This window comes from Chenopodium album, chromosome 24 (assembly GCF_948465745.1).
Source record: "Chenopodium album chromosome 24, dcCheAlbu1.1, whole genome shotgun sequence".
NCBI lineage: Eukaryota > Viridiplantae > Streptophyta > Magnoliopsida > Caryophyllales > Amaranthaceae > Chenopodium > Chenopodium album.
This window is the reverse complement of record NC_137857.1, coordinates 2,240,678-2,267,393: the sequence shown is the minus strand read 5'-3', so window position 1 is coordinate 2,267,393 and position 26,716 is coordinate 2,240,678. Positions and strand designations below refer to the sequence as shown.

General features: G+C 33.8%; 5 protein-coding genes and 1 pseudogene across 7 annotated transcripts; 4 read left to right on the top strand and 2 right to left on the bottom strand.

Moving 5' to 3' along the window:
* The first annotated feature begins 300 nt into the window (after nucleotides 1-300).
* On the top strand, nucleotides 301-6,378 carry LOC145610045 (polygalacturonase QRT3-like). The gene is made up of 3 exons (XM_081665290.1): nucleotides 301-766; nucleotides 852-1,097; nucleotides 4,822-6,378. Exons 1-3 carry the CDS (start codon nucleotides 527-529, stop codon nucleotides 5,863-5,865), a joined length of 1,530 nt encoding a protein of 509 aa, XP_081521416.1. The 5' UTR covers nucleotides 301-526; the 3' UTR covers nucleotides 5,866-6,378.
* A 69-nt stretch (nucleotides 6,379-6,447) lies between these two features.
* LOC145610047 (ferredoxin-2 pseudogene) lies at nucleotides 6,448-7,034 on the bottom strand (annotated as a pseudogene).
* Nucleotides 7,035-7,161: 127 nt separating this feature from the next.
* Nucleotides 7,162-13,634, bottom strand: LOC145610046 (uncharacterized). Of its 3 annotated transcripts, XM_081665294.1 has the most exons (13): nucleotides 13,503-13,634; nucleotides 12,781-12,968; nucleotides 11,105-11,224; nucleotides 10,851-10,911; nucleotides 10,565-10,635; nucleotides 9,981-10,045; nucleotides 9,666-9,710; nucleotides 9,491-9,571; nucleotides 9,220-9,287; nucleotides 8,806-8,854; nucleotides 8,561-8,721; nucleotides 8,138-8,228; nucleotides 7,397-8,049 (listed from the first exon to the last, which is right to left on the bottom strand). In XM_081665294.1, the coding sequence occupies exons 3-12, from the start codon at nucleotides 11,211-11,213 to the stop codon at nucleotides 8,159-8,161; spliced, it is 780 nt and encodes a 259-aa protein (XP_081521420.1). In that variant the 5' UTR covers nucleotides 11,214-11,224; nucleotides 12,781-12,968; nucleotides 13,503-13,634; the 3' UTR covers nucleotides 7,397-8,049; nucleotides 8,138-8,158. The 3 variants fall into 3 exon arrangements, with proteins under 3 accessions (XP_081521419.1, XP_081521420.1, XP_081521418.1); XM_081665293.1 differs by lacking the exons at nucleotides 7,397-8,049; nucleotides 12,781-12,968; nucleotides 13,503-13,634 and adding exons at nucleotides 7,162-7,300; nucleotides 11,707-11,917; XM_081665292.1 differs by lacking the exons at nucleotides 12,781-12,968; nucleotides 13,503-13,634 and adding an exon at nucleotides 11,707-11,917.
* Nucleotides 13,635-14,043: 409 nt separating this feature from the next.
* Nucleotides 14,044-18,649, top strand: LOC145612730 (peroxisomal fatty acid beta-oxidation multifunctional protein AIM1-like). Its single transcript, XM_081668029.1, has 17 exons — nucleotides 14,044-14,167; nucleotides 14,281-14,352; nucleotides 14,662-14,729; nucleotides 14,834-14,894; nucleotides 15,011-15,078; nucleotides 15,463-15,544; nucleotides 15,639-15,694; nucleotides 15,792-16,097; nucleotides 16,180-16,266; nucleotides 16,352-16,526; nucleotides 16,669-16,790; nucleotides 16,971-17,134; nucleotides 17,216-17,470; nucleotides 17,587-17,708; nucleotides 18,038-18,159; nucleotides 18,249-18,397; nucleotides 18,499-18,649. The coding sequence occupies exons 1-17, from the start codon at nucleotides 14,074-14,076 to the stop codon at nucleotides 18,647-18,649; spliced, it is 2,154 nt and encodes a 717-aa protein (XP_081524155.1). The 5' UTR covers nucleotides 14,044-14,073.
* Nucleotides 18,650-20,532: 1,883 nt separating this feature from the next.
* On the top strand, nucleotides 20,533-23,926 carry LOC145611136 (cyclin-dependent kinase F-1-like). Its single transcript, XM_081666381.1, has 2 exons — nucleotides 20,533-21,102; nucleotides 22,708-23,926. The coding sequence occupies exons 1-2, from the start codon at nucleotides 20,611-20,613 to the stop codon at nucleotides 23,653-23,655; spliced, it is 1,440 nt and encodes a 479-aa protein (XP_081522507.1). The 5' UTR covers nucleotides 20,533-20,610; the 3' UTR covers nucleotides 23,656-23,926.
* Nucleotides 23,927-24,894: 968 nt separating this feature from the next.
* LOC145612729 (F-box protein CPR1-like) lies at nucleotides 24,895-26,148 on the top strand. The gene has a single exon (XM_081668028.1). The coding sequence runs from the start codon at nucleotides 24,895-24,897 to the stop codon at nucleotides 26,146-26,148; it is 1,254 nt and encodes a 417-aa protein (XP_081524154.1).
* The last annotated feature ends 568 nt before the right edge of the window (nucleotides 26,149-26,716 follow it).

The following is a 26,716-nucleotide window of genomic DNA, read 5'->3' as shown; positions in this document are numbered from 1 at the left end:
CCGTTTCCCAATAACCTTAAATTTAATACAAGTATCTATCATAAATAAACACCACATAAGTCCCGCCATTTGTAAAGCACTAGATCCATAAAGCTGGAAGTTGGTAAGTAAGGCAACCATTTTCTCTACTTTTATTGGTTTTTTCATAAAAAAGCAACATGGAAGTTAATGCATCAAAGCAAAGTGTACACAAAACTAAATCAATAGGTTTTTAATCACCCCAAAAATCATTGAATTAAACTAATACCAAAACTAACAAACTAACTAGTGAGGTGTTATATGTATGAGCAATTAGGAAAAAGAGCTTAATCCCATATTCTTTGCTTAATTGTCTCATTTTTAGTTAGCCCCTCTTCTTTCCATGTCCCACCTTTTTTTTCCCCCCTTAAACTTTATAATATACAACTACTAGTATATTTATTATTTATAACCTATGCTTTTCATTCACCTTATTTCTCTTTGCTTCTTCCTTCTCTTTTTGAACAACAACAAATTAGTAGAAGAGAGCTAAAGAGTTAGTTTGATAATGAAAGCTTCATCAATGACAACTAAAACTCTCCTTCTACTCCTTAATTGTCTTGTAATCTTAGAATTAATCAGTCATCTTATGCTAATTGAAGTTTACGGAGCAAATAATAATCTTCGTAACGATAATGATCATCATGATATTATTAGAAGAAAAATGCAGGCTATTAAAGATTCTATTTCTTCACCACCTTCCTCATTAATCTCTCCTTCTCCAACACTCGCTCCCTCCTCCTCCTCGGTAAGTTTCACTAGTACTAATAATTGGTTGCGCTACATAAGATATATCACGGTTACACTAAATGGGGTACAATATGATGAAGCAGGGTGGTACAATAGGGAGTAGCTCTCGTGTTTATCACGTGTCGACGTATGGGGCGGATCCAACGGGGAAGAGTGATAGTACGGATGCATTAATGAAGGCGCTTTCGGATGCTAGTAAGAGCATAAGCAATGGTGTGTTAATAGATGGGATTAGTAATCTTGGTGGTGTACAAATTAATCTTGATGGTGGGATTTACTTAATTAGTCGTCCTCTTCAATTTCCTACTACCAACATTGGTAATATTGTGGTACGTTCTTTTTTTTTTTTTTTTTTTTTTTTACTTCTTTATTATTATTATTATTATTATTATTATTATTATTATTATTATTATTATTATTATTATATCTTAAAAACAAAAATCATACAAACTACCATAAATCAGTGAAAAGCCGAGATACAATCTGAACTTTCACTCCTTTATCTGTTATTATTATTATTGTTGTTGTTGTTACGCTAATTTTAAAAATTTGGATTAAATGTTTGTATTGAGTCGTCAAATCAAGGAGCGTATAGTACGTGGTACGACTAATTTTTTCTTTTACTTTTGTTATAGTGAGGAGTGGTACAGATTTGTTAAAGAAGGTTATAGATATTTTTGTGAGTAAAACGATTTTTTTTTTTTCTATGGTAAAAAAGTATTTGTAGTTTTGAATGATGATAGATAGATTCTTGAATTATCTCTCGAAAAATGAGGTTATATCTTATATGTTCTCTTTGTTATAGAGGATTAGAGGCCTAGAGGGTATGTACAATTTGTAGTTAAATTCTATTAGTGCGACTGAGATAATAGAAAATTACTTATGTATTGAGTTAATATTATAAACTAATGGAGTTCAATGATGGATCGGATCGTCAGATATAGTATGAGCCAAGAGAGGAATTTGGTAAAGATGTTGAACTACTAAGCATCGACAAACACAAAGATAATGTATCTATACTACTATTATTAAGTAGTGATCAAATCAAATTCGACTAAATTTGGACAAAGGGGTTACTATATGAAGTAATTGAACGTATCTATGTTTACAATATATGTATTAGTTTATGTGTTTGGTTGTGATTTTTTTCAAATTGAAAAGCCTAACATTTTGAGATATTAGTGACGAAAATGACTCATAATCTTTTGGTGTTATTATCACAATTATGATGGTTTGATATAAGGAGTAATAAAAACACACAAATTAAAACAAACTTCAGTTTGACGGCAATAATCTAGCCATCAATCTATGATGTATTATTTGACGACAACTATTTGGGTTAGTTGAATGTTGGACTTATTACTGACTTTGCAAGATAGAGTAATTGTTAGACTTTAATGAGCTCTTTACTTGTTCATGTTTTTGGTCTGACGCAATTTATTCATGGTTTCATTTATTCTACTTCACCTGCCTCAGTCAAATGTGAATAAATTAAAGAGCTCATTTGGTAAAATACCTTAATTTTCTTGATCTTCTTTGCAATAATTCTTACTTCATAAAATTTGGTGTGGAAAACATGTACAATTTGATTATGTGTGTTCAAGACAAGAAAACGATAAATTGTTACTTAGTATATGAATCCGATAAGTCTTGTTTCTTTTTATTTGTCTCATTTGCTCAAGAAGTTCTCATCATACGGGGTATTTTTTAGTCCAATGAGGCTAGCAAACGAAGAGTAATTTTTTTTTGTTGGATCTCACAATATTACTCTTAGTTTGTTGTGGTAAAAACTTAATTGTATATGGAGTAATCAAGAAGTAAAGCATCTTGCTCATAATTTTAGCCTCACGGGGGAAGCAAGAAAATATGTCTATAGTTTGGAAAGGACAATGATTTATTTGATTGTTTTGTTTTATTTTATTTTATATACATAAAAAGTGTTCCTTTGCGTCCCTTTCAATTTTTTTTTTTTTTAAAAAAAAAAAAATGATTTAGGATTTAACCTAAGATCTAGATGAAATGAAAAGACCAATTTACCCTAAGGTAATATTAATTAGAAAAAAAATAAATTGATGACTTTTTTTTTGGCACAATAAATTGATGACTTTTCTTTAGCTACTTATTTATTTATTATTATTATTTTTTAATAGAGCAAAAAAAATTTAGGGCCTATTTTCATTGACTGAATTGAGCTGAAAATAATCTGATGAAAACAGACCCTTAGTTAAGAAATTAGTCAAATGATCTTTTATACTCCGTAATATTGAAAACATTTTTCGAGAAAAATTGGAATTAGTGTACTTCTAGAAAACCATGCTTGAAAATAGGAGTTGTTAGATTCTTTAGTCGATGGGTCTTGTAGTGACGACGGCTGGACTAAAAAAATGTATACAAAGAATCAAAGTTTAGGAGTTGTAGCTGAACTATATGTACACTTTTCTCCATAATTGAAGTTTCTTCTAGTGACCTTGTCTTCTTTCACCTTATGTTTCAAAGGGTAACATCAAATTATTTAGATTAGATGCTCAAATAATAGAATTTAGGAGACCCGAAAAGTGTTACATCAACAAAAATGTTAAGTGTATGTTTTTTTCCAACTGAATTTAGCTGAATAAAGCTTATTAAGCCTGATTGGACTTGATTAACATAATTTCATCTTATTGACACCTAGTTAAACCTTTAAGTTATCTTCAATAAGATGTCTCATTGTTCCAATTTCGTGCAATTAGGGATTTGATAACATCTTGCAATAATAAGGGAATGATCCGTATACAACCCATAGAATTGTGTATAAATGTTTTAATACAATTCCTACATTTAAGAATGCAAAGCAGAATCGTGTGTCGATTAGTGTTATTAATAATGATTATGCTTTAAAAATTAAAGCTCTCGAATAATAGTAAACCATTATTACATTAGAAAAAGTGTTTTTTTTTTATCTTTACTTGACATGAATTATTATACGGAGTATGTGAGTATATAACAATAAATCTCAGACAGATGAATTAGATACTAAAAGAATACTTTTCAAATAACTAATATAAAAGGTGCTTGAAAGAGGAAAAGAAAGAAAATAAATGGAGTATCAACTTGATTCACACAATCACACATGCCATGTTGAATTTGTCATAGAAAGTAATTTCTTTTTGTAAAGTAAGCAATTCATTTCTCGAGCAGAGTATATCTGTTGTCTGTTGAACAACTATATTGAACAATCGTTACATAGTTAGCGTAATTCAAACTTGTTATTAATTGGCACAAATTCACCTAATTATTACCAAATCTTATGAGTAGTTTGTTGTAACGCATGCATTCAAAGTTTTTTTTTTTTATTTTATAGATGATCGTATGCATTGATATTTGAAAGTAATTATATGTGTTCATTGCATTGAAACATGTAGTCAAAAAAGCTTCGTTGTAAGCATATTAGATTTCTTTTAATCTTGTTTAATTGCTTAAATAAAGATCATCGATTTCATGATCTTGGCATTCGAGATCTAATTCTCTTGTCTAGATTTAGGAGCTTAATTAGATGATTCATTTGAACTATAGTATAGTTTGTTATCGCTGTAGGATTACAAGAAGATTTCTTCAGTTAAATTTTGAACTAGATATTATATACTCCGTATCAATCAAAAGAGCAACAATTCGATTTATTTTCAATTAGGACTTGCTCTAGCCTCTTAGGGCTATAACTTCCTTGATCGCCCTTGTTATCGCCTTAAGAGTCACAAGAACATCTTATTTCTTTGGTTAAATTTTGGATTAGACATACATTGTCACTCCAAGATTAGAGTTACTAAAATGTTTGATCCTTATGTTGAGTAACTAAAATGTTTGATCCTTATGTGTAAAATATTACAATAAATTATGAAGTACTTTGTATGTAATTTTTTCACCTAACACGACACTCAAAATTTATGTATTAGCGCCTTTTGTGCATAATCTGCTTAATTTTCTTTTCACATTGGGGGAAAAAACATTGAATCTTCAATTACATATCTACCTGAATTTGGCTATTATTAACCAACTTCACATTATCTTGTTCAACAGATGCATGGAGGAACTCTATTAGCATCAGACAATTTTGCAACGGATCGATATCTAATTGAACTTTCAGCATCACCCCCTTCTCAAATCAGTAAAGAAAACACTTCTTCAACAGATCAAAACCTTAGTAGCTCATCCTACAACTTCGAGTACATAACATTCAGAGACCTTATGTTAGATTGCAACTATAAAGGTGGTGGCATTGCTGTTATCAATACTCTTAGAGTTAGCGTAGATAATTGTTACATTGTCCATTTTATGTCCGAGGGCATTCGAGTTGAGAGTGGACACGAAACTCTGATCCGAAGTTCCTACTTGGGTCAACATATCACAGCAGGGAATGATCCGGGTGAAAGAAACTTCACAGGCACAGCAATAACCCTTAATGGAAACGACAACGTTGTGAATGATGTTGTAATATTTTCAGCTAATACAGGGATCGTAGTATCAGGGCAGGCTAACCTTCTGTCCGGGGTGCATTGCTATAACAAAGCAACCGGGTTTGGGGGAACCGGTATCTATCTGAAGTTGGCTGGTCTAACCCAAACAAGGATCGTAAATTCTTACTTGGATTATACCGGCATTGTAGCAGAAGATCCGGTACAACTTATTATTTCTAACAACTTCTTCCTAGGAGATGCATACATCAAGTTTAAGTCTGTCAAGGGTGTTGCAAATGGTGTCAATATCGTCGACAACATCTTTGCAGGGTCCGGAAATGGGATCGACATTGTACAATTAGATGGTTCTTTTGGAGATGTTGATCAAATTCTAATTGATCGGAATAGTGTCAAAGGGATGAATGCTAAGGCTACCATAGCAAAGTCAGCAGTTCAGGGGAATGGAAGCACTTACACTGCAGATTTTAATGGGATTCTTTTGTTTCCAAATCTCATAAAACATGTGCAGTATACACTAAGTACAAGTGGGAATGCCTTCCCTAATTACGCTTTGCGTAATGTGTCACAAAATCGAGTGGTTATCGAGTCGAGTGTGGCTGCTCCTACAAGTGTTTATGTCATGGTTGATCAAGGATTTGGAGGTTGATTGTAGTACCTAATGTTATCTTTGGTACCGGGAAAGCCATCAATTTTGTTGGCTGAGTAGTTCAATTAGGCTCCCATAGTCTATTTCAAAACATAAAATATCGTTAGATTTGGTCACTACATCACGAGTCATCGTTATGCGCGATCAAGAGTATAAAACTGTATTTTCTGAGATCTTTACAAAAAAATTGTACTTAAAGAGATGCACATAAATGGAAGAACTATGGGAAGAAGCCAAGGCATGGAGGATTTTGTCAGTAGTGGATTTCAAGTGAGGATTAAGGCAACCTTACTTCTTGTTTAGTCACTTCTATTTAACATGTAATCACATTCGAAACGCCTTTATCATGTAGAAAACACAAGAGAAATTGTAATGAAATGAAAGCATATATTTTCTTGGGAAGTATAGGCAATGTAACATAGTGAAAACATTTTTTAAGCATCTCAAAAAAAAAATCATTCCATCCTATATTATATCCTAGGAGTTCCAATATTATGTTATTAGATCTAAATTTTGATCAAGAATGATTTTAACAAACTTGGATTATTAAATTACTACGAGTATTATAAAACAATCATCAGGTACAAACAAGTCAAACACGGCTCCCTCTATTTTTATATCATAGGTCACATTTCTATTTAACATCTCCGTAAAATAACTGATCGATTTCTAAAGATTTTAAGTTAAACTTTGTTCACTTACCAGAACAAAAAAAATCAAAAACCAGTGAGCTCCGACTCTTTGTGAGTCTCAATAGTGACATCACTAATAGGATAAGCAACACAAGTGAGAACCCAACCTTCAGCCATCTGACCATCATCCAAAAAGCTTTGATCTGATTGGTCTACACTACCAGAAGTTATCTTACCGACACATGAGGAGCACGCGCCTGCCCGGCATGAGTAAGGCAAGTCCACCCCATTCCCTCCTGCAGCATCCAAGATGTACTCATCGTCGTCGCACTGAAATTCCTGGGTGCCCGAAGGTGTAATCAAGGTAACCTTGTAGGCAGCCATCGCGGTCATCCTTCCCCCACGAGCACTGGCCTTGAGCCCGAACACAGCCTGGCCAATGTTGGTTGGGAGTGCTGCCATCATTGGCGGATTTTGCTGTTTTCGTGTCAGCATAGCTGCTACCATTGTTGTTGCTGCTGCTGCTGCTGCTGCCATTGCTACTATTTTAAGCACAGGATTAATGAAAAGGTTGGTTTGTGCTAAAGGATGTAGTAGTAGAAGGGTGAGATCTGTGAGACTTGATAAGAAAGAGTTTGGATGGGTGCTAACCGATTCGCCACGTGGTGGGTTGACGTGGAAGCTGACTCGCTTATCACTTGGTGTGTGGTTGGTTAAGGTTTCAAGTTAGAGTGTGCCTACCACACTTTCATTATTGGCAATTTGGCATCATGCAGAGCAGCACCCCACTCTTGCGCGTTTTTCTGATACAAATACACACACCAATACCATCAGTTAGGTTTGTGTCAAGGATAATTGGCGATCCACAAGTTTTTTTTTTTTTTTTTTTTATAAAAAAATAAATATATAAATAAATAAAAAAAGGTCCAATGAATTTCTAATTTAGCTTGGGGATTTGATTGGCCAAAACTTTTCTTTAGAAAAAAAAGGGAAAAATATTAGTTTTGGACAACTAATAATAAAATTTAAAAAAAAAAAATAAAAAATTGTGGAACTACTATAAAAAAAAAAAAAAAAAAAAAAAAAAAAAAAAAAAAAAAACATAAACTCATAAAGTAATTGTCCATACAAGTGATACAACAGAAGAATAACAATATGACACAAATGTCAAATTTGAAAAAGTCCTGCTTTCTTGAGCTTACAAATCAGTGAATGAAAGCACTTCAATTAGCATTCATCCAACATCTTCTAATATCAACAAAACAAGGAAATGAGATTTTGCAGTACAGTTAGTCAAAAGCCTAAACTGTTGCAAATACGCTTATGTTTATAGAACAATGGTCTTCCAAAAGTTTGCAACAAACAAGTTACTCAAGAACCTTCATCCCTTGGATCCATGTATATTCCAGAGATCTCTGTACAATAATTAAGGTAAAACTGCTCATTTTCAGATTCATTCAATCTCTTTTGTACACGGCAATGACACTCTCAAGGTGAATTCACAGTTCTTTCACAAATCGCATCCACTAAGTTTTGAACTTGAACCACTAATCTGGCCACACATCAGTTGTGACAAAACTTTAACTTCACATGTATGATGAAAATTGTAAGAGATTTAACTAAGATACAAGCCAATTTACCTTGGGTCCTGAACCTTAAACCTAAAGCACAATCCTTTGAAGTGTGTTCACATATGTGTAACTTGAAAAACATACATATAATTTCCTAAACCTGCACATTTTTTAGAACAATAATCAGGAAAAGAAAGATGAAAAGGAATAAAATAAACAAAATAACCCAATGATCACTAAGGCCCTCAACTAAGGCAGGGTAGATTAAGCAATGCAAAGTAGAAGTAGCCTTGGCCAGAATAGTTGGAAGATCATAAATAAGAGAAGGAGGGGTGCGAATGCACAAAGTCATGGCTTTTGAGTTGTTAACGGGAGAACAAAAAAAAAAAAAAAAAAAAGTCAAAGGGAGGACAATATTTCAGTCATATGAAAGGAACATTTCTAGGATACTCTGAAGCTCAACAGAAGAAGAAAAGAAGTTAGAACACCTACCAAACCCACTGGCTTGCGTGTTGCGCCATTGCATGAAAGCTCTTAATTGGATGCTCATTCAGTAGACAGAAAGATTTCCTACCAGGGAAACACCAAGCCATAAAGATGGACAACCAGATATCTACTGGTCCACTATACTTCCGCAATACACTGCTACTATCCTGGGAACAGCAGTGAGGGGGCAAAGATTACAAATGCTAACAAGATACATTGTCAATAGATGAATTTTAAGAATTTTTTTGTACCAGTTCCCATGCTTCAAAACTCTTTTGCTGAGAATCAAGTAGAACCTTTCTGTTTCAGCACAAAGAAATCATTAATTTAAAGAGTTTAATGAATCATTCATCCACTAAAAGTCTTAAACAGCTAAAAGTTTTGGCCTGAAGAAAAGAAGAAGATAAGCTAAGCCCAATGTCAAGTGAACAAATGACGCAACTGAACACATGGTACACCATCCATGTATCAAAACAAGCATTGAAAAGTAGGAAACAAAACATGGAATAATGTGCAGCTCACTGTTCAGATGTGGAATAGTAAATTATACAACAAGATTGCCATGAACACAAAAGATCAAGGATGCTGAATATGATAGAGATGGAAAATCAACCAAAATGACCATCAGAGATCAGAATCGGGATTTACAGGTGGTAGATAGTCACCTTATTCCGAAATGCACATCTCGGTGATTACAATGCCCAGAAACTCCATAACTATCAAAAGTAATTACCTGCAAATATCACCAAGAGATGAATTGAGAATAACAGCACTGAAGATGCAGTACAATTATTTCCTTAAAAAAAATGCCTGATGACAGAAAATGTAAACAGAAAGATTCTAACATTTATTTTCAATAATACTAGAAGAAATATGCTCAACAACTAATGTTCTAAAAAAAAACAAAGACACAAATGATAGAAACATGAATCTCACCAAATCAATGCCATGAGATCTGATGTTATCTTCAACAACTTTTGCAATTAAGGTGTGGTTCCACACTTTGCCAAACCCATCCTAGTCACAGCAAGAAGATGCTAAAACATTTGAGAGTACCATTTAGCTGTACTACTATAAAGTCAGAATATTAAGATACTTTTTCTTTTCAAACCTGAAGCTCTGGATGGTCAAGGACAATCACTTGCTTCAGAGGAACCTGCACAAAGAGAATGATATCAAGCTCACATAATATGTTCTTAGACAAAGTCTACACCAGTAAAGAAACAACCATGCTCATGAAGTAAAATTTTAGTTATCACCAACTATCAACATTAGATGCAATATGATATCCTTGCCTCTAATGGCTACACCATTATGAAGTCAAATCATAAATATATGCAAACAATCACAAGGAGGCAGAAAACTTTTTCAGGTTCATCTAGGTAGCAACAGATGAGATAGCAATAAGCCAAACACAATATATCACCTTTAACATAGAGCAAGCCTTGTAGAGCTCATCTGTCCTAATTTTTCCCATCCCATCAGCATTACCTATATATATGAAAAAAGGTAAATTGTAACTCTGTACAATAGAAGGATTAATTTGAATACAATGTACTAACTCCTACTACAAATTCCTTAGCACCAAAGATCAAAGGAAATTTGGATAAAAGAACTTTATAAAGCAGAAGGGAACAAAAGCAGAAAGTCCGAGAGGCGTGAAAAAATATGCATTTGAAAAATATATGTTTGGAAACAGCCTCTAGGGGGTGAAGTAGTGTGCACTTGGCCCTCACTTAAACATTCTATTGGAGGCTTTACCAGAGACAGACATTCCAAGTGAATTGGAACATAAATAAAAGCTACTAGGTACATCCAAGATCTAGAATAAGAGTAGTCAACAAACCGAAATATAAAGCAGACAAAAATGATGCTAAAGCTCAAGATAAATATCTAGGGTTTGTCTATTGTTCACTAACTAAGAAAGTCACAAGATGATGCAGAATTGTAGATATAGTACATGCTTGTGGATCTGAGCACAAAGTCCAAAAGATGGAAATTTTGCATTACCAGTAGACAAGCATAAGATGTGAATATTATGCCCTCTTGATGTCAGATAGTTAATCGTCGGAGTGAAGAACCTGATATTATAGCAAACAATCAACATAAATAACATGATACAGAAGTATAAATAATTTGTATAGTGGCATGCTCAAACAATGTGGGATCAAAAACAAACTCAAGTGACCCTTTGAGCTCTGGTCACTCTTCTGGAGCTATCCCTCTTTCTAATTTACCCAAAAAACGCCGCAAAAAAGTATTCAATGATAATTACAAGAAAAACAGATTGTCTTACATGGACTCGTCATCAGGATGTGCGATTACGAGCAAGACAGCCTTCTTATGTAGGGTGTCGCCTAAATAACATTTAATTTCCATTTCCATTAGCAGATATAGAACACTTCACACATAGTTTAAAACTAAAATTTTAGAATTACTATCAACAATGCAAATATTATCATTGCAAACTATAGTAAGATTGTACACAATCATGTATCATTAAACTAATTAAATATATCAATGCTATAAATTCGAAAACAACGCACCTACCAATGTTGAAGTATTGACCTTTTGTGGGGAAGTAAGATACGTGCAATATTTTACATAAAGAGGCAATCCAAACCACAGAAGCAGAGAGCACAATTAAGAACCAATCCATTATTCAATCACCTGTCAATTTCAACATTGTATTAGGATGAACTACAACAAGTATAACTAGATTCATATAAGTTTGATAGTATAAAAGACCAATAACACGAAATACTATAATTTCTCACTACTGAAATGGAGTTGTATAAAGTCAATTACTCTATAAAAGAAAATGTGGGTAGTTTCTTAAACATCAAAATCTAAAGTAAGGGGAAAAAAATCTCCATTGTTAGCATTTTATCGAACATTTGGAGTGCATTATAACTTATAAGCATGCCAATCATTCAATCAACCAACAATTACATTTCAAATGGATTTTTTAAGCAAAAATTCGACGCAAAAACCTTGAATTCTGTCTAGCAACCAAAAAAATCGTCAATTATATGAAAAATTCAAGCTTGGGAATAATCAAAATGGAAAAAATCAGATTGGACCCAACAAAAAAGAGAAAGAATTGTAAATCCAATTAAATTGAAATGAGGAAAGAGAAGAAGAGAATAAACCTGATTTCGTCACTGATTCAGTGAATGAAAATTATGATTCAAACTATTGTTTGCAAAAGATCGATATATAGAATCGTAAACCAAAAATAATGACGTGTTTAAGTGTTTTGGTGGCGGTGGACTGGTTGTGGGGTGTTCAACTGTTGTTGGTCGTTCTGTGGTGGTTTGGGAGAGGAGAAAGGAAGAACACAAAAGAGGGCAATTTGGTCAATTCCATTGTAGCTCTCTTTTACTTTTTAAAAAGTAAATACGGGTCACTTATAATAATTTCAGTTCAACGGACCTAAAAAGAATAGGGTAGTTTTCCAATATTATTAATTAAAAAAGATTGTTCCATTAATTTTTTTTAATTATATGTTTTTATTATTATAAATAAAATACGAATCACTTATAATAAAATCAGTTCAATAAAAATAACGTAAAGAAAAAAGGGTATGTTTCCAAATACATTAACAATATTTTGGTACAACAGATCATACTGTGTGGCAGTGTTTACCCGAGTTAACCAAAAAAAACTTGCGTGAACCTGGTTCACAATAATGTTATTGTGGATCCGAGGTTTATAAACACGTAACTGACATTATATTGAACATAGTGACCCTTAGTAGTAACATAGTAACCTTATTTTTAACATATTAACCTTTATTAAAACTAGTATAACGTTTAATATTATTGTAAACTTAAAGTGCAACGTTATGACTCTAATTTTAACATAGTAACCTTTATTATTCATATTAATCAGTATATAAAATATTTCATTAAAAAATTAACATCTTATAGCCTATATATTACCAAAATGAGTTTTATTTCAACATAGAGATCTTTTTTCTATTATAGTGACCCTTTTTTTTATTAATAAAACAAGTATAGTTTCTTTAATGTTAGTGGTACATAATAAATTAGTGTGAACCAGGTCCATTTAAGAATTTGTATTAACCTTAAGTCCACAATAATATTATTGTGAACCAAGTCCACACAAGATTTTCTGCTAATATCTGTAAAAAGCACACCATCAATGCACAAAATAAAAACAAATCGCACCAAACAGAAAATGAGATCTGGAGCTTCTGTTACCTTGCAAGATCAATGACCTCTCTAACTCGGATGCTCACAACCCCCAAAGATGCTCACACGGATTGAAATTGGTGGCTGTTAATGCCTTGATATCAAATTGGTGGCCAACTATATGAACTTCCTATCACTAAGATGTCAAAGTGTTGCTTAACACAACAATCAAGCCACAGCTATGATCACTCGATCTCCTAAACACAAGATCCAAGCAATTTTAAAATGAGAGTCAGTAATTTTATATCTAACATAATTGAAATAAAAAACAAAACTAAAGATAAATCAGAAATCACTTAAATTATAGAGCAAAAAATAATTGAGGAGATCAAAACGCAAAATGAAAATAGAATTAGAATAAAATCGAACTACAGATCGAAAAAAGACAATAATGATTCCTAAATCTGCGAAAATGCGGCACAAAATATCCCAAAAAAATCAGTACCCAGAAACTTAAATCAACTAAAAACAACAAAAAATTCAAAAAATAAAGGTAAATCAACTCAGACAATCATCATTTACCACATTTAAATTGATAAAACTTACAATTTCATATTCGATGATTACAGAGAAAAATCACACCTAGCATCAGCAACTTTAAATATAACCAATTGTTCAATAATCGAATGTAGAAGAATCGTTAATGGCTAAGGATGCGAGGCTTCAATTCCCTGTTCTTGTTTTGCATAATTATTTATTATTTAATCATCAAATAAAGAGTAAAAACTAACCTTGCTGCGTTAGTTAGGTATACGGTACACCCAAGTGTATATAACAAATTCTACATAGTCACTCCCCCACGCTTAACTTGATTAGACATTATACCTTAAATAAATAGGAAAAAAGAATTTTCTACACACTAATAATTTAGCTCAATTATGGAGTAACTACTATCTACCACATGGAACGCGTACAAATTAAAATGAGACATTGGTGACCCTACTACAGTACTACCCATGCTTATATGACCTCCGATAGTAAATATTGATGCTTCAGATCGATTTTGATCACTCATTTTCAAATGCTTGTAGATATTTCAAGTATTTCATTATTCTACCACATGAAATACCTGTATATATTTCAACTATTTCATTATTCTAACACATGAAACACGTACAAATTAAAATGTGACATTGGATAGTGGATACCCTACTAGCCATGCTTATATAGTTATATGACCTCTAATAGTAAATAATGACGCTTCATATTGTGATCACTCTTTTTCAAATAATTGTATATATTTCAAATCTTTCATTCTATATATCTCCCTTCTAAAATCTCTAGTTGTTGAAGGTGGCAATAATGGCGGGAGGTCGAGTTTCAATGGAAGTCGGGAATGATGGTGTTGCCCTCGTCACTTTCTCAAATCCTCCCGTTAATGCCTTGGAAGTTACAAGTTACATACTCCATCTCAATTTTATTTTATTTTTTTCAAATATATGTAATTCATTTTAATTAAATATGAATTCTAAATTTCTAATGATTTTTAATCGGTTGATTTTGACGTAGCATGTATGAAAATGAAAGAAATATACGATGAAGTTATAAGGAGAAATGATGTCAAAGCCATTGTAATAACTGGTAAGTAGTTATTATTGAGGTAAATTATTAATGTGTAGAAAATCTTTTTAATGTGTACAAGACTTAAGGTTTTGATTTAACTTAATTATGGAGTGACATGATCATATGAGGTCACAAGTTCGGAGGATTCTCTTACTTCCCCTCTAGTCTCTACCCTCAAACGTTGAGCTACTTAGCAACTCCAACTTAATCTGTGAGAGATATTGATTTAGTTGGATATTTCATCTTACAAACAAAAATAGAAAAAAGACGTATTAGTCATATATGGTACGGGTAAGTATAATTATCACTCGTTATTTTATCATTTAGGTGCAAACGGAAAGTTTTCAAGTGGATTTGACCTCAAATTTATTAAGCTAGTGCAAGAGACAGGTAAAACTTAATTAACTTGGCTTATGATTTATTTTCATTTATATTAGCAACTTATATATTTAACATATTAGTTATGAAAATGATTTATGATATACAAGGTTATTGATATTTTGGGGATTTATCTATATTGCCGAAAAGCTTTACTACACAATTGATCAACACAATCGAAGGTCTTTGCTCAAATCCAACCTTATTTTCATTTTTTTTTAAAAATTTATTAGCTGCAATAATACATGGATTAATGCATTATACTTACGAAAGCCGTTAGTTGATTTGTTGAGCTCAGGTTCACCAAAGCCTTTTGTTGCTGCCTTACAAGGTTTTGCTCATGGAAGTGGCTTAGAATTAGCTATGGTATGTCCAATTTTTTGATCTTGATTAATTACGGTAGCTTTGGTTTAATTTGTATTTTTGACATAATTAGGGTAGCTTTTGTTTGTATCATACACAGTTGACATATATATTATCCTAATTACTAATTTAAGGGCCTATTATCATACATTATTGTGACATTAGTAAAATTTTCAACTGTGTAGTGTTATGATATTACTAGGGGCCTATTTTTATTTTTTGATAGTTTATTAAGTGCTAACGTCCTTTATTAAGATTCATGACTTTCATTTATTAATATGACTTCATTAAAAGTGGTACGCTAGATAAGTCTTGGTACATACCCAATATGTGTTTGTGTACGGTAATCCTTCACGTATTACTTATGATATCGAGTTTTGTATGCAGGGATGTCATGCACGAATTTCTGCTACAAAAGTACAACTTGTAATGCCAGAGCTACTATTTGGACTAATTCCGGGTCTTGGAGGTAACTCGTACTCATATATACAGTTGTTTTACAAGCTAATGCATATATACTCCTACAATTTTTTTATAAATACATTTTCGACATCTATATATAGGGACACAACGTCTTCCCAGGCTTGTTGGTCTAACAAAGGCGATTGAAATGATATTAGTAAGCCTTACTTCGTATTTATTATATTACTCGTACAAGCATATAAAATTTCATGCGTGCAAATTAACATAGTTGTATACTTGATCAATTTTTTAAGCTATCAAAACCAATAGCATCTGAGGAAGGAGTGGAGCTTGGCCTTATTGATGCTGTTGTGCTTCCTCAAGATGTGCTAAAGGTATCGCGAGTGTGGGCTTTGGACATTGCAGAGGGCCGCAAACCTTTGGTACGCTGCCTACACATGACTGACAAGCTTGGTTCCCTCTCTGAAGTTCGCGAAATATTGAAGGTTGCGAGACAAAAGGCTACACAACAGACTGCTAGGAATATGCCTCAGTACCAAGCCTGCCTAGATGTTATTGAGGAAGGTATTATACATGGAGGATACACTGGGATCTTAAAGGTATTTGGACTTGATTATATCTATTGATTTCGATTGATTTTACAATAAAAACACATGATTTGAGATCGTTTTTCTATTGCAGGAGGAAAAAGTTTTCAAAGAGCTACTTTTATCCAAAACTTCCAAAGGTTTACTGCATATGTTTTTGGCTCAAAATCTGACATCAAAGGTACTAATTTCTCACTGCTGGTAGCTCTTCCTTCACTGAAGTTTATATTTAACTCATGGTTTTATTTCTATTTTCATTATAATAGATTTCAGGGGTTCACAATGGTGGACTGAAACCACGACGTATGAAGAAAGTTGCTGTTATTGGTGGAGGCTTAATGGGTTCGGGCATTGCAACTGCCCTACTGTTGAGCAATATACCTGTTTTTCTGAATGAATCTAATGCTGAATCCCTTGCCAAGGGAATACAATCCATCCAAGGTAATTTTGGATGATCATGTAGTTCTCAATCTTTCCCACTAGACGTTTGAGAATTGGATTCAGAATTCGACTCTGCCTATTTCTATTAGGTTCATATGAAAAGTTTCATTGAATCTTTTAACCAGTGATTGGCCCGTGGCAGGTAACATCAGAGATTTAGTGAGAAAAGGGAAGTTAAAAAACGAAAAGGCAGAGAAAGCACTTTCATTGCTCAAAGGCGAATTGGACTACACAGAATTTAGAGATGTTGATATGGTCATTGAGGTTAGTTCGTTGTCTCAAACTTCTTACATTCACAAGGCTGTCAGTATTCCAAATAATAAGATACTCCATAAATGATTACATACCTTTCAACTTCTTAATGAAGCTTAGTTCATGAAATATTGTAATCTGGTGAATCTAGCATCAATTGCTAAGAGGGTTCAAAACTGTGAGATCTTTCAGGCTGCTGTCGATGATATTTCTCTGAAACAAACATTATTTAGTCAGCTTGAGAAAGCATGCCCTTTGAATTGTATTCTAGCTACAAACACATCGACTACTAACCTCAACATAATTGGAGAAAAGGCCAATTCTCAGGAGCGAATTGTTGGTGTGCATTTTTTCAGGTTTGTTGCATCTTTTTTACATTTCTTTTGAGCAGTTCAACTGATCCTCTAATCTGAAAGGGCATTCAGTCTGATTGACAGTCCTGTGCACATGGCGCCTTTACTGGAAATAGCGAGGACTAATAAGACATCAGCACAAGTTATTCTTGATCTCATCGCATTTGCTAGAGCAATAAGAAAAGTGCCTATAGTAGTTGGTAACTGTACCGGATATGCTGTGAACAGAACTTTCTTCCCATACTTTCAGAGCGCTGATCTTTTGGCGAACTTGGGAGTGGACATTTTCAGGATTGACAGAGTTGTTTGCGACTTTGGACTGCCCATGGGCCCTTTCCAGTAATCTTCATTCTCCACCTTGTCATCATGTTTGGCACCAAAAGTTATGAATTTTGTTCTTCACAGATCCATTTTGGCTTAACCTATGGTCATTGAACAATTTTGCTATTTTTCAGGCTTCAGGATTTAGCAGGATATGGAAATGCACTTGCAGTAGCAAAGGAATTTCAAGCTGCCTTCCCTGATCATAGTTTCAGGTCACCGTTAGTTGAAATACTAGTAAAAAATGGTCGAAATGGTAAGCAACTAAACACTAACTACCGTGGCTATAAGCTCTAAAAATTATTGCAAGGCATTAGAAACTAGGTTATTATGTGACCGTAGCATGCCTATAAGGTTAAAAGAACAATATATAACAGCAACCAGATTGGCATGACTCAGAGAATACGTGGTGATAAGCTTACTAGAATAGACTTTATCAAAACAGAAAACCAACTGATGGTAGATGGAGTAACTCCTAGACTCATTAAGTGTTTTTAATCTTCCCTTCTCCGATGCAGGACAACTTACATGTAGATGACACATGAGTCAATAATCTTAATACATTATGAAATAATATGATCATAGGTAAAATCAGTGGAAAAGGATACTACACATATGAGAAAGGAAGCAAGCCACAACCAGATCCCTCCGTGCTACCCATCATTGAAGAATCTAGGAGAATATCAAATATTATGCCAGGTGAAAAGGTAAACATTGAGATGACAAATTACAAGCAAACAGCAAACTCATAGAAAAAAATGTTAGTAAATCTTTGTTCTTCTTTCTATATATGCAGCCTATATATGTATCAGACCAAGACATTTTGGGAATGATACTCTTTCCAGTGGTAAATGAGGCTTGCCGAATACTAGAAGACAGAGTTGTGGTTCGAGCATCTGATCTAGATGTAGCTTCAGTTCTTGGGATGAATTTTCCATCATATCGGTTGGTCTATTAACTGATTCACCCTGAAATTTTTTCTAGTTCAAGACGGTAGTGGATACATTTAAAAGGTTAATTACTAACAATTAGTATGAATCTTTCAGGGGCGGTATTGTTTTCTGGGCAGATGCTGTTGGACCAAACCATATATATAATAGTCTGAAGAAGTGGTCAAACCTTTATGGCAGTTTTTTTAAACCATCACAGTTCTTGGAGAAGAGGGTTGCCAAAGGCTTGTTACTGGTTAGTGGTTAGAGCATTATCTTAATTCACTGATTGCTTTCTATAAATCATGAGATCTGATGCACGAACAATTGAGAAAATACAAGTTTATCACGTCGATAAACATGGAAAAACTGAAAATAAAGCAACAACTTTATGATAATGCCACTTGGTAAACGAATTTTTTTTATAAACGTGATAAAATTAGCTACTTCAAACAGATTTGAAGAGAAACATACGTACATTCATCAGAATATAAAACAATAAAACGAATTGGATTAAGTTTTCCAAATGAACAAAAACACATCATAGAAGTAATTGTATTCTTGATCATTTGTGAATTGTATGAAAAGAAGACAAACCTTTCTTTAATGACTATCTTGCAAATTTTATTTTTTGTTGCAGAGTGCATCTACTTCAAGATCACACTTGTAGATGGGGAGTCAATGGATCTGCAACACCAAGTAATAATAGAAAATGAAAAAATTGTACCAGTATATAAGCCAACTTTCAAGTATTATTTGGACTAGTAGTACAATAAATCAAAATCATGTATCATGAAACTATATCAAATAAATAAATAATTACTTGGCAATTTCAACATTGCATTAGGATTTAGGATGAATTTCAAAACACTTAAACATGAAACATTGGATTTTAAGAGGCAATGCAAAATTGCAGATGATAGAAAATCAATAAAAATCTAATCTTTCACTAATTTCAAGTGCAATAGAAGAATCAATAAAATTCTAATTTCTCAATAAAAGGTAATCAGAATCATAATTTCAGGGAAAAAATGAACAATCCATTGTTAACATTATATTAAATAGGTATAAGAATGAAAGGTTAAAGCTTTGAATTAAGAGGAAGCAGATTAAAAATGCAGATAAATACCCTAAATTTGGGAATAATATGTGTTCAATTTCATTAAACTAGTGCAATTGAAAACTAAAACAGCAAATTGAAAAAATTCTGAAGCAAATAATGAATAAAAGATGAGAATTTTAAGAGATGAAAACAATTCAAAGAAAAATTAAAAATTTCCCAATTTAATATAATTTAGAGACAACAAAGATCTGACCTCTGGTAATCTTGTAAGACTGGTAGTGAATTAGTGATGTTGAGTGGTAAAAAATTACAGATTAGTTTATTTTTTGTTTGTGTCATCTTCAAAAGGTTTTTTTTTTTTTTTTAATCATTCCTCAATTCATACAGAGTACGAGTACAATTTTACCCAATTTATGTCAACCCTCACAATTCGTACCCAAATTAGTCGATTTTTTTTACTACGTATTACTATTATCATATCATCGTAAGTCCGTAAATAGACAAAATCCACTTTACAATTGCCTTAAAATTCATAATTTGCTACCTTCGTACTATGAATTACCGATCATAAAGTTGATAAATGACTTATGTCATGTTAAAGGGATATCATTGAGATGTTTTTAACAAGTATTCAGTTATCTATATTTTTTACCTTAAAAGTAGTGTAGATAAATAACACGAAAGTCAAAATACGACACTTGAAAACGAGAAGAGAGTAAAAGCTAGCCGAAATTAAGTTTATATTTTTACCTTATAAGAAGAGAATATTGTCCAACTTGTACTCCGTAATTTTTTTTTTTACCAAAAATAAAAGAAATGAGCTGGAAATCAAATTAAATCTAATCATACAAAGTTTAATATGACTTTCTTTCAAAAAAAAAAAAAAAAAAAATTAATATACTTGATTGGTCAGCTTACTCGGTGGGTCACTTGATCAAGGGTTACTCAATCGATCAGAGTTAGCCGATTACTATTTTGGTGTATAAACCAGCCACACAGAAAAAGAAAAAAAATATAAAAAAACTTGTAAAACCCAATCAGCTCCTCCTCCAGTCCCCTCTGTCTGTATCTCCTCCTCAAAATAAACAACCTCCATTGTTAACATTGTAATACCTTGATCAAATTAATTTTATTTTTTTTCTAAAAAAGCAATCTTTTTTCCAAAAATGGAATCACCCACATCATCGAAAAGCTGGAGCATTTATGGAAGAAAAGAAATCAGCGCAAAATACGAAATCAAAGAACGAATCGGCTCCGGCGCATACTCCGACGTATACCGCGCACTCCGTCGATCGGACGGCTGTACTGTCGCCTTGAAAGAGATCCATGATTATCAGAGCTCTTTTCGTGAAATCGAGGCCCTTCAAACCCTTCAAAACTGCCCCAACGTCGTCGTTTTGCACGAGTATTTTTGGAGGGAAGATGAAGATGCTGTTCTTGTATTGGAGTATTTGAGGACTGATTTAGCTTCTGTTATTAAAGAGGGTAAGAAGAATTCGACGGCTGGGATTTCATCTGGGGAGATTAAGCGATGGATGGTCCAGATTTTACATGGGGTTGATGCTTGTCATCGGAATTCTATTGTTCATCGTGATCTTAAACCGGCTAATTTGTTGATTTCTGATCATGGGGTTTTGAAATTGGCTGATTTTGGTCAGGTAATGTTTTAATTTTTTGATTTTTAAATGTTGTTTTAGATTGCATTTTGGGGGTATATCTAATTTTGATCAGTAATGTGTATGAAATTTTGGTGTTTCGATTGATAAGTTTGTTGAATATTGGATTTTTATAGTACTTTTTGTTGCTAATTATTTGAACTTTGGATGAGTTTTATACTTGGGCAATTCTTGCTTTTAGATGTTTCTGTTTGAAATGTGTAGCAGTAGATTGCATTGTATGGATGTTTCGAATTTTGAATAGTGATATAAGATAACATTGCATTGTGTGAATGTTTCGAGTTTTAATAAATGATGTGTAGTGGATATTATTATTTAGGTTCTTTTTGTATCAATAAGGTAAGAAAACTGAACAGACAACTTGAATTATTCCTTTGAGTGTAACTCAGGTACTGGTAAACAGTGAGAGTGAAACCCGGGAATACGAATATATGATGGAAACTACACTTTTTTTAGTGTTTTAATGGTTGTAGATGAGTGATCATTTGGGTGATCATACAAAGTTATCAGCTCTATGTTGGGAATCTGATACCCTAATGTTTGGATGATTTTGGTATGTTCTAAAATGGATTTGAACTTTTGAGTTTGCTTTTGGCGCATTTCTGTTTTTTTGGGTTTGTTCTTGATAGTTATAATATTAAGCCTTTGAATTGGACGTCTAATGACCTGATATATGGAAGGATTTTGCATTGAAATTAGGTGGTTTTGGAAAGTGAAATTTGTTTGTTAAGTAACGTCCTGGTTTTGTACTTGGTATTAGCAAGCATTGCTTATGATCATTATTATATTGTGAGATATTAAGAATAATTTATAGATTTCATCATTGATATGAGATGGATATCTGTTATGTGTATGTTTTAATGCCGTCAGATTTTAGATTAGTGGTAAATAGTGCAAATCTGATGTATACAGATCGTTCTGTTTTGTTCAGATCGTTCTGTTTTGTTCTGACAGTCTAACTTCTGCTCTGATTGATTGAATTTGAGCAGCTGAGATTTGGAGAGTTCCCAGCATCGTTGTTCGGATATCTCTTGCTTTTCTTGGTTTGGCCTTCATGGTTGTGCATGAGATGTCATTTGGGTGCTAAGATCTAGTCTTGACTCTTGAAGATCTTTTTTGGATTTTGATGCTTTAATGAGTTGGTATTAGCTTGGCTAGTGAATTGTTAATTGTAGATCCCTTTTAGCTTTAGGAATTTGAGTGGTTGTTTGGTGACATAGGAGGAGCTTACACCTCTCATTCTCTCAAGATTTTGCAATTATAAAGTGAACTAGTTGTAACCAACCTCCCCAATTTTGTGGAAATTAGGACTCAATTGATGTGATTTTTTAACCACACATACGCTTGAGGTCTGAGGAAGCTGGATCTCCTGTATAATTTTTGTAAACCGAACGACCACTTTGTTCTCGAATTATTGTATGATGGATTCTCTGTTGCAAGAATTCCAACATGGAGAATTAAGTTACATTCCCTTTTTCTCACCCCAAAAAAAAGAAATTTGCAGATGACAAAGGCTGTTATTTTTCATATCATCTTGGATTGTAACATGAAATCTGCCACTCATTGGTTCCTAACTGTTCTTTTCAGGCAAGAATCCTCCTAGAGCCAGGTTTTGTTGCATCTGCGGAAGACTTGCAATCGCAGCACGATGAGCGAGATGCTACTGCTCAAGGTCACCCATCTACATTCCAACAGCCTGAAGTTATCATGAATGAGTTAAGTGAGCAGGCTTGTGCTAATCAAGAGCAAGGTAATCCAAGCAGAGAAGACTTCTTCAGAAACTTAGTTATGCTAAAGGCTAAAGCTGCTGCTACAGATGACACAGACAAGGATTCAAACACCCTGGATGGAGATAATTCCTGTCTTGCCACTTGCACTATGAGTGAAATAGAAGATGATCTGCTCAAGGGCTCGAATACATATGAACCCGAGGCAGGTGAGGAGGACAATTATGGTCCTCTAACTTCATGTGTTGGGACTCGGTGGTTTAGGGCTCCGGAGTTGCTCTATGGTTCGATAAACTATGGAGTGGAGATTGACCTCTGGTCATTAGGGTGCATTTTTGCAGAGCTTTTCAGCTTAGAGCCCCTCTTTCCTGGAACCTCAGATATAGATCAGCTCTCTAGAATTTTTAACGTCTTGGGCAACTTAACGGAGGAAACCTTTCCTGGTTGTTCAAACCTTCCTGATTATAGAATGATTTCATTCAATAAAATAGAAAAACCCCTTGGTTTAGAAACGTGCTTGCCAAATCGTTCACCTGATGAAATCCTTATAGTTAAGAAGCTTCTGTGTTTTAATCCTGCCAGTAGAGCTACTGCAATGGAGCTGTTACAAGACAAGTACCTCACAGAGGATCCTCTTCCTGTTCCAATTTCTCAACTTAGAGTTCCATTGACTAGATGTTCCCCCGACGAGGATTCCCCTGGCAACTGGAATGACTACAGGGAAACAGGTTCAGACTCAGATTTTGATGAATTTGGTGGCGTAAATGTGACCAAAACCAATGCTGGTTTCTCTGTTCGCTTTGATTGAGAAGAGTTGCAGATTTCAGGACCATGTATTCTTTTAGACTACATGTCCTTCAATTTTGAATTATGAGCAGCATCCTACATACCGGTCATATTGACGCATTATGTCATCTATTGGCATTAGTTTTTAGAGTATGTTATTTACTCTAATGACATGTGATGGCCTGTTTTCGTAATTGTATTCCTTGTATTCTTTTTCTGAATACTTAACTTATTGTTATTAAGGTGATGCAAATGGCAAAAATAATAAGTGAGCCAAGGCCTCTCTTAACTTATTCTTATTTGGATTTTAGGCCAAAGCAACATCTTGCAAGCTGATGTAATGCGAGCAACTCAAGAAACAGGCATAACCAAAGACCAACTAGCACAGAATACACCAGTGCAAGAAATTTTTTTAACCAAATATTGTGGTACTATACTACTTGGTATTATACGAGATATATGAGCAGTACTTGTATAATACCAGTATAGCACATAGTACTTGTACTAGTATAATACCAAGAAGAGCAGTACTTGTATAATACCACATAGTACTTGTGCTAGTATAATATACCAAGAAAAATCTACTACTCATAATATATCTCGTATAATACCAAGTAGTACTTGTACAAGTTGTTTATACCCTTACCCCCACCCCACTCCCAAAGGTCTTGTGTGATAATCTAGGCCAGGTTTGATAGGGGAGAGATTCCGATCCAATAACCCAGTAGGACACCTACTCCTTACTCCTTAGTACAATAGAATTTGTGTATTTTGGAGGCAAAGAATTTTCCTAAAATAATGGAAGACTCAATTAATGGTGGAAAGAAAAAGTTGTAAGCGAGATTATTATACCCGAGCTAGGGTATAGTAGGTTTATCCATGAATGTTTAGGATTATAATTAATGTTAACATAACTTTATAAAAAGATTTTTTTTTTTTTTTTTTTTTTGAGGGGACTTTATAAAAAGATTTAGTTGACAACTTGATGTAAGATAAAATTTATGGTGTTTTTTTTTATTTAAAAAAAAAAACAAATTTATGGTAATTTGATATTGGGTAGATTTTTAGGAAAGTATATATATGATGGTTTTTATATTTTTTGAATAAATAATATTGAGTAGAATTTTATGTTGTTTAGGATACCTTGTGTATGCTATAAATATTGGTGGAATATTAGCAATAATTCATCTCATCAATATTTTACAAGGTTTTACCCCAATCATAATTCTTGTTAAATATTTAGCTGATAATCGTGAGAAGAATGGCTGAAAGTGAGAACAATCCATCATTGCCAATGGAAATACTCCTCCATGAAATACTCCATAGATTACCCACGAAATCTATTATAAGGTTTAAGTGCTTAAACAAAGAATTTTATAACTACATCTCCTCCCCAAAATTCGTGGATCTTCACCTCCAGCGAGCTCTCTCGACCAACGCTAACCGACTTCTCTTCAAAGATAAAAATAATCAATGGCTCTACTCCATAGACTTGAACTCGAACTCGAACTCCACCGCGATCAATATTCCTGTTCCCCCAACCTTGTATAAGGGTGAACATAAGCATAAGTATGAAAATAAGGGTAGTAAACCCGAGTCTATTTATGTGGTCGGAACGTACAATGGTTTGGTTTGTCTAGGATTTCCTTGGTCTACATTCAGTAAATGGGGGGAACGCTTTATGATTTTGAATCCATTGACTGGGACGTATAGAACAGAAGTGCGTTATGAAAAGTTAGGTTCACGAAGGTCTTTTTCAACCACGAGTTTTGGGTTTGGGTATGACAGAGTAAAGGATGATTACAAAATTGTTGAAGTTACAAATTACTTTTGGAACTATCCTGACATTGGTGGTCAAGGGGGAAGAGAAGTGGTAGTCTATAGCGTCAACACCGGTTCTTGGAACTGCGTTGAGGCAGCTTCTTATCAGGATTCATACCAACCACGCCCGATGAGTGGTGTCCTTATGCATAGCAATTTACTTCACTGGCTGTTCTGGTACCTATCTGAGGGAGAGTTTCGAATTGGTTGCTTCGATTTAGAGACAGAGCGATGGACCGCTTATTATTCTCCTCCTAAAAACTACTTTGTTGTCGATGAACATACTTTGCCGGGTACCATTGATGGTTGTTTGTGTTACTCGATTAACCTTCTACGCATAAAATGCACTCATGTATGGATCATGAAAAAGTACGGAGTAGAAAAGTCGTGGATGAAATTGTTTATTATTACTCCTCGACTCTCATTAACTTCCCATCCGTTTGTTTATTGGAGGAGAAAAAAAACAGAAGTTTTGCTCAACTTAGACCACCCTCAACTTGAAGGTGAAGGCTGTTTTTGGTATTACTTTGGAGATGAACCAACTAAAAGGCTTACATTCAATGGGGCTCCTCCTTCTTTCAAGCTTCTCACCTCATGCCTCGAAACTCTTGTTCCCCTTCATAATGGTTGTCAAATCAAAAATGAGAAAATACAAGTTTATAACCGTGCTAAACGAACCAAGTTTAGCACATGACAATTTTGTAATTAAAAATACCTAAGCAACTAGTATCGATGAAGATGAAGGTCATGTATGAAATTATTGTACAAGCCAATAAATACCGAATAGCATTATTTTGTCCATGATAAGGGCCATAAGGCTAAGAATCCAAGCTACATTGTTTTATTTGATTTTAGCATTTGAATGTTGAACTATCGATGTGAGCTTATGAAACTTACAAATTGAATTTAAATCCTCACTTAATTCTTATAAAAAAAACCCACAACATATCCTATCCTTTAACACTTAAACCCAGAAATTTTGACTAATCAATGAATTGGAATAATTTGATAACAGAATAACATACCACACAGCACAAAACTCAACTGCGGAGTATTAAAATGAGGTTGCAACTGTACCACACAGCACTGACCCTGTAAAACAGAGATAACAGTAACATCTTGCATAATGTACTACATAGTTCTTGTACTAGTATAATACCAAGAAAAATCTACTGCTCATAATATATCTCGTATAATACCAAGTAGTTATAATTGTACTAGTTTATGCCCTTACGGCCTTACCCCCACCCCACTCCCAAAGG

Bases quoted from the DNA above. Each gene is read 5' to 3' on its own strand.
- LOC145610045 (XM_081665290.1), top strand. From the start codon at position 527: ATGAAAGCTTCATCAATGACAACTAAAACTCTCCTTCTACTCCTTAAT. The intron at 767-851 runs GTAAGTTTCACT...ATGATGAAGCAG, and splicing joins TCGCTCCCTCCTCCTCCTCG to GGTGGTACAATAGGGAGTAG. The intron at 1,098-4,821 runs GTACGTTCTTTT...CTTGTTCAACAG, and splicing joins CCAACATTGGTAATATTGTG to ATGCATGGAGGAACTCTATT.
- LOC145610046 (XM_081665294.1), bottom strand. From the start codon at position 11,213: ATGGATTGGTTCTTAATTGTGCTCTCTGCTTCTGTGGTTTGGATTGCC. The intron at 9,288-9,490 runs GTGAGATTCATG...TGATATTTGCAG, and splicing joins GATCTCATGGCATTGATTTG to GTAATTACTTTTGATAGTTA. The intron at 8,229-8,560 runs GTAGGTGTTCTA...AAAAATGTGCAG, and splicing joins CACGCAAGCCAGTGGGTTTG to GTTTAGGAAATTATATGTAT.
- LOC145612730 (XM_081668029.1), top strand. From the start codon at position 14,074: ATGGCGGGAGGTCGAGTTTCAATGGAAGTCGGGAATGATGGTGTTGCC. The intron at 14,730-14,833 runs ACTTAATTAACT...GGTTATTGATAT, and splicing joins TAGTGCAAGAGACAGGTAAA to TTTGGGGATTTATCTATATT. The intron at 15,545-15,638 runs GTAACTCGTACT...ATCTATATATAG, and splicing joins ACTAATTCCGGGTCTTGGAG to GGACACAACGTCTTCCCAGG.
- LOC145611136 (XM_081666381.1), top strand. From the start codon at position 20,611: ATGGAATCACCCACATCATCGAAAAGCTGGAGCATTTATGGAAGAAAA. The intron at 21,103-22,707 runs GTAATGTTTTAA...TGTTCTTTTCAG, and splicing joins AATTGGCTGATTTTGGTCAG to GCAAGAATCCTCCTAGAGCC.
- LOC145612729 (XM_081668028.1), top strand. From the start codon at position 24,895: ATGGCTGAAAGTGAGAACAATCCATCATTGCCAATGGAAATACTCCTC.